Source organism: Chenopodium album, chromosome 16 (genome assembly GCF_948465745.1).
Source record: "Chenopodium album chromosome 16, dcCheAlbu1.1, whole genome shotgun sequence".
Classification (NCBI taxonomy): Eukaryota; Viridiplantae; Streptophyta; class Magnoliopsida; order Caryophyllales; family Amaranthaceae; genus Chenopodium; species Chenopodium album.
The window spans coordinates 33,396,532-33,403,527 of NC_137849.1; the positions used below are offsets into that span (position 1 = coordinate 33,396,532).

General features: G+C 30.1%; 1 protein-coding gene across 1 annotated transcript; it reads left to right on the forward strand.

The window, feature by feature from the left end:
• Positions 1–440: 440 nt before the first annotated feature.
• Positions 441–5,920, forward strand: LOC145584096 (protein FAR1-RELATED SEQUENCE 5-like). The gene is made up of 7 exons (XM_081641025.1): positions 441–639; positions 1,820–1,888; positions 2,492–3,006; positions 3,109–3,422; positions 3,895–4,458; positions 4,754–5,501; positions 5,879–5,920. The coding sequence occupies exons 1-7, from the start codon at positions 441–443 to the stop codon at positions 5,918–5,920; spliced, it is 2,451 nt and encodes an 816-aa protein (XP_081497151.1).
• Positions 5,921–6,996: the final 1,076 nt, after the last annotated feature.

Consider the following 6,996-nt stretch of genomic DNA (forward strand, 5'->3'; position numbering starts at 1 on the left):
TGTTTCAAATTGGGGAAACTGACGAATGCGAACTTCCGAGTTCCAAGTAACGGAGGGTAACAGATGGAAAAAATGTTGACTCTTCCGCCTTTGCCATGTTACATTGCCGTTTTCCCTTCATACGCATGTAGTTACGACACTACCCTTCATTAAATGTGCGAATGTACGAAATTGCCCCTAGATTTGCAAGGCTTGTAACTCAGCCTGATGAACATAAATTTCCTCTTTTAGGAGAGATAAGATTAGCCAATCAAATTTAAGAATAGTGATGGTCATAAAGAAGAATGACCACATTAGAATTTTTAAATAATCTTACGTTCACAATCATTCCATTCTTCATACCCACTTTACATTCTCCTATTCTCCATTTTCTCTCTCCTCCTTTTCTTTAGTCCTTCTGCCATTTGAAGCAGCTATGTCTGACCTTCCTCAAGAGCACCATGATCTTTAATTTGTTAGATAATTCTCAAGAACACCATGATTACAATCACCAAACTCACGAAGATTATTCTTCGTCTTCGTTAAACGATGAATTGAAGGTGATAACAAGACCTGCTCATGTTTCTCCTCCTGAGATTTTTTTCCTAAGCATCTATTTTCGTCGCTGTTTTGGTCGAAAGATGCTCGTTCGATCACCAGGTCTTCAATGGTGGCAAACAACCGTTTCTCTCTCCTCTCTCTTAATCTTTCAATGTTCCAGAATTCAATATCGAATGATTGATATTAGATCATTTTTTTAGTTTTAGTTGTCCAGTAGTAAAAAAAAATAGAAATGGACATTCATGTAATTAATATTGCACATTTATTTATTAAGTTATGCACATTGAATTTAAAAATTTTGCATATGATTTATGCATATTATTTGAATCGTAAAAATATGCACATTTAACCATAAAAATATGCACATATAGTTTAAGAAATATGCACATTTGATTGTTGGGGTCTGATTTTAATCGTAGCCATTGGATAAAAAATGAATGGTGAGGATTCCTTCTCATCTTTCTTATTTTTAAGCCCCTTCTTATTTGACCCTAAATCTATATATATATATATATATATATATATATATATATATATATATATATATATATATAGAGGAAGGCTCATGTAAGAACCCTCCTCTATATAAGAACCTAATCTTATATAAGAACCCATCTCAGCCGTTCATTGGTTTTAATCTAACCATCTAAAATACTCCATTAGTAATGGCATTTCTGTAATTCTTTATAATTTTTTTTACACTTTTGATAAAATACCCTAAATCTTATGTTATTCTTTCTCTCACCTCAACACTTTCTCTCTCCTCAGCACTTTCTCTCTCCTCAGCATTTTCTCTCTCCTCACTCTCTTCTACATCAACGAGCTTCTTCAAGAATTGGTAAGTTTATCAATTGTTAAAAAATTATGATTTAACTTTATTACTTGATTGCTTTGATGTATTTCCAGATTTTTTATTTGATTTTTCATTAGATTTGTTTGTTTTTTTTGTGCGATTTTTTAGAACTATTTTTTTGATTTTTTTTGTTCGAATTCCATAGTTTTTTTATTTTTTTTGTTCGAATTCCATATTTTCGTTTTTTTGTTCGAATTCCATGATTTTTTTATTTTTTTTGTTCGAATTCCATAGTTTTTTCGAATTCCATATTTTCGAATTCCATAGTTTTTTTGTTCGAATTCCAGATTTCATTTTTTATTCAATTGTTTTTCCAGATTTTTTTTTCGACTTTTTTATTTGATTGAGTTTTCCTATTTGCTTGAAGTTTTTTGGATTTTAATTTCAAATTGTTTTTTTGCTACAATTTGTATTTTTGATAATTAGGTTTTTGCATATTCATGGATTTAGATGATGTTGAAGATAATTCTCCTTCTTCCTCTATCACTCATTCAGGTAATTTTCATTGTTTTAGTACTTTAATTTCAATTTACTTACATGTTCTAAACTTTACTTGTTGATTATGTTCAAAAGTTGTTTTAATGTTCTAAATTATTTCTGGTTATGTTCTAAAGTAATTCATTATGTATGATATATAGTAATTCACTATATTCTAAAGGAATATGTTATAAGTATGTGATTTAATATGTTTAAACCCTTGTTTTAATTCTTTAATTTCAATTTACTTACATGTTCTAAACTTTACTTACATGTTCTAAACTTTACTTACATGTTCTAAACTTTACTTATTTACATGTTTTAAAGTAATTTTGTGAATTTGTTGATTATGTTCAAAAGTTGTTTAATGTTCAAAATTAATTCTGGTTATGTTCTAAAGTAATTCATTATTTTCTAAATTTTTTCACTTTATTCTAAATTTTATTATGTATGTTATAAAGTAATTCACTATGTTCTAAAGTTTATTCTTAATGTTCTAAACATTTTTTTGTATGTTCTAAAGTTTTCTATGTATCTTTCTCTTCATATTCTATGACTTCTATAGTAAGTTCTAAAGTTTACCTTCTAGTTTTAAATTTTACTTTTTATGTTCTAATGCAGTTGGCGTTATTTATCGTACTCCTGATGTTGTTGGATCATTTAGCCCGGGTGGTACCACTAAGGAATGGATTCCAAGTGTTCCCGAGGAGTTAAAACCCCGTTTGGGGATGGTATTCAAAGATCCCGAAGAGGGTCTTAGTTTTTACAAAGCATATGCAAATGCCGCTGGGTTTACTTCTAGGAAATCTACTACTTCAAGGAAGAAGAATAACAAAGATATAATTGCTTTTCAATATGGAGTTTGCAATAAGGAAGGTTTCAGGGCAACAAAAAAACCTATTGCTCAACAAACCGTTGATGAGAAAGGAAAAGTTCGTATTACTAGGAAACGTTTAGTCACTCGTGTAGGATGCAATGCTCACATATGTATGAGATATGATGGTGGAAAGTATGTTGTTAGTCATTTCAAAGAAGAACATAATCATTGTTTATATACTCCAAGTTGTGCTAAATTTCAAAAGAATAATAGGAATATGCATATTATGCATAAAAAATTGATTGTTGATAATTCAAAGGTAATTTATTTTTATGTGTCAAATATTGTTTTAATTGTTATGATTTATTATGTTCTAAAGTTGATCCTTAATCGTAGCATTTTTTTGTTTTTTTGTACACAGGTAAATGTTGGTCCCGTAAGGTCTTATACTATGATGAAAGAATTTGCCGGATCACATGATAATGTTGGTGCATCTAAACAAGATTTCAAAAACTTTTATAGAGATTTGAAAGCTTATATTGCTGGATCAGATGCCCAAATGTTTGTGGATAACTTTCAAAATAAGAAATTGCTTTGGACTGCATTTTTTTTTGACTATGATGTTGATGAAGATGATAGACTTTGTAGAGCTTTATGGGCTGATCCTATTTGTCGAAAAAATTATGCACTTTTTGGCGATATGGTTTCCTTTGATACCACATTCCAAACAAACAGGTGATGTTCTAAATGTAGAATTTTTTATGTTCTTATATTACTATCTATCATGTTTTGATGTTCTAAACATATATTCCTTATGTTCTAAATATACTGATGTTCTGAACATATATATATGCCTTATGTTCTAAATATACTGATGTTTTGAACATATATGCCTTATGTTCTACAATATGTATATCATGTTTTTATGTAATAAACATTATGCTTTTGTGTTTTACACTTTATGTCTTGTTTTCTAAACTAATATCTATCATGTTCTAATGTTCTAAACATTATGTCTATAGTTTATTATTTAAGTTTTAGATAATTCGTTATGTTTTTAAACAAGTATAATATTGACAAGTCTAATAATTAAAATAAATTATTGTGCTCTATGTTTATTTTTAATGTTCTAAAGTTTACCGTTATGTTCTAAAGTTTACCCTTATGTTCTAATATTTTCTGCATATATAATTTGTGTATGTAACAGATATAATATGATCTTTGGTCCATTTACTGGAGTTGATCATCATAAGAAATGTGTTACTTTTGCGGCTTCTTTTGTAGCTCATGAAGATATATCATCTTTTGAATGGGTTTTCAAAACTTTTCTTAAAGCAATGGGAAATAATGAGCCTGTGTGTTTGATAACCGATCAAGATCCAGCAATGAAACTTGCTGTTCGTAATGTTTTTCAAACTACAGAACACAGGTTTTGTATGTGGCATATTATGAAAAAGGTGCCTGAAAAAGTAGGTCGAGCAATTACCCAAGAAACTGATTTTTTGAAAAAGCTTTGTGCATGTGTTTGGCATTTAGAGATTGAGCCGGCAGAATTTGAAGAAAAGTGGAACAAAGTTATTTCAGAATTCAATTTGAACAATCATGGATGGTTGGCAAACATGTACGACATACGTGATATGTGGATTCCAGCGTATTTCAGAGATTTATTTTTAGGTGGCATCATGAGGACCACATCTAGATCAGAAAGTGAAAATAATTTTTTCACTATGTTCACAAATCCCCATCTCACTTTGATTGAGTTCTACATGAGGTAATATGTAAATGCCTAAATATGTTCTAAAGTTAATCTTTTATGTTCAAAAGTTTTTCTTCAATGCTCTAAAGTTTTTTCTATTTATGTTTTATAGTTTTATTTTTATTTTATTAGACTCTCTTTTATGTTCTACATTTTTTCTTATATGTTGAAAATTTTTAGTTTAATGTTTTAATAGTATTTAGATCACAATAATTATTTCATGTGTATTATTTTAATATGTTCTAATGTAGTTCACTTTATGTTCTAAAGTTATCTTCTATGTTCTAAAGTTAATTTATATTTTCTATAGGTTTGAATGTGCATTGGATGCTCAAAGGCACACTCAAAATAAAATGGATAATGATTCGAAGAATAAGCGTCCAGAGTGTAAAACACCAATTCCTTTAGAAAAAGATGCTTCCGAGTTGTTTACAACAACAATTTTCTATGATTTTCAATATGAGCTTGAAATTGGATGTTTTAATTGTGGTGTTGAGGAGATGAAGAAGGACAATGAGATTTATATTTTTAAATTAAGGGAAGGATCTAGGAGGAGGACTTTTGATGTTGTTTTTGATCCAACTACCTTAGATACCAAGTGTTTTTGTAAAAAATTTGAACGTGATGGTGTGCCTTGTAGGCATATGATTTGGGTGTGGAAGGCAAGGATGTTAGAGAAAATTCCCAAGACCTATGTTCTAAATAGATGGTGTACAATGGCTTATAAGAAGCCCATTTTTGATTTAGAGGGTAATGTGTTGGAGGAATGTCTTAATGCAGTAGATAAGAAGATGCTATTAAATGATTTGTGGACTGAAATTCATGCTTGTGTGAGTTTAGTGCAAAACAATGAAGATGAACTAAGTGATCTTGTCAAAAAACTTCGAGCCATGAGAATAGATTTGGAACATAAGAAAACAACAAATGGAAGTAACAATCTTTCTAGCAAAGTTAAAGACATTGAAATGCTTATTGGAGCTAGTTTACCTTCTGAAGTTTTGATCAAACCTCCTAAAATTTCAAAAAACAAAGGTACGGGGGTTCATGTTCCAAATCAGGTTAATGTTCCAAATGATATCAATGTTCCAAATGATACCCATGTTCCAAATGATACCAATGTTCCAAATGATACCCATGTTCCAAATGATACCCATGTTCCAAATAGTGACAAGAGAATGAAGAGTGACAGAGAAAAAGCTGTTGAACAAAGTCAAAAGAAGAAAAGATTATGTAGAGCATGTGGAGAGCTTGGTCATCATGATAGTCGTAATTGTCCAGGGAAAGTCAAGTGATATGTAAGTAAACATTTTTTAATTTTCTTATGTTCTAATTAGTGATAAATTAAAATTATTATATGTTCTAAACTTCATCAAATATGTTCTAACTTTTTTTTAATGTGTTTATGTTCTAATTTTTTTTAAAAATTTTTTTGCAGGTTGATGGATATGCTATAAGTACAACCACCTCAAACATTTAATTTATAGAAATAATCACATTTACTTGTACATGAAAAAAAATTTGTGTAATTTTTTTATATATTTTTTTTTGTATTCTTCAATTTATTAACATAATATCATATTATTTTTTTGTCCAATTATTCTTTAAAAATTGTATGCAACCCATAGATTGATCCACAAACCACCAATTTGAACCCACCGATTTCAACCCACCAATCTACCATTGACAAACACCTACGATGTGAACATATCACCATTGGCAAAATTTCCTAAGCATGTTTAATGAAAGATAAGGGTATAAAATTAAGTATTAATAAGGAATAAAAAAAAGAAATTCAACCAAATTAATCAACCACCACCAATCCAGCCATGACTACCAACCCACCACCACCACCAACCCAGTTACGACCACTTAACCACCGACCCCAAAAACCCAACGACCCCAACTCATCGATTCCACCAGCTACGACCATCAGAAACCCACCGACCCTCGAACCCAATGACCCTAGAAACCCAATTACCCTCGAAACCACCGACACCGGAACCACCAAAACCAAAACATCAACCCCGAAACCCACCGATTTGAAACCCATCAGTTTTGTATTTAGGGTGTTTAAAAAAAAGTAAAGTTAAAATGGTAATTTTATCACTAAAAAGTTACTAAAAAAGGAAAAAAATAGGAAAGTTGAAAGTAATATGGACCAGCCCAAAAATGAAATAGTTGCAACTAAAGTGGACCGGAGGTAGTATAATGTGTATATATATATATATATATCAAAAAAAAAGTTGGTGAGAGCGACAACTAATTGAAGCTTAGAGTGGAAATATCTTTGTGTCGTTTTTGGAGGAGTTTGTGTCTTTAGTGTGACCTCATTCCTATCCTCTTCCTTCTTTATTGTACAAAAGAAAAACTTCAACTTATTCCAAATTAGAAATACTTTAGAACATTATAAAAATAATGTTTCAAATTAGGTTAATGTTTCAAATGATATTAATATTCCTAATGATACCCATGTTCAAAATAGTCATCTCCATATTTATACAAAAAATGTACTATATATTGTTTTAAATATATGTCTAAAGATATAAACTCAAG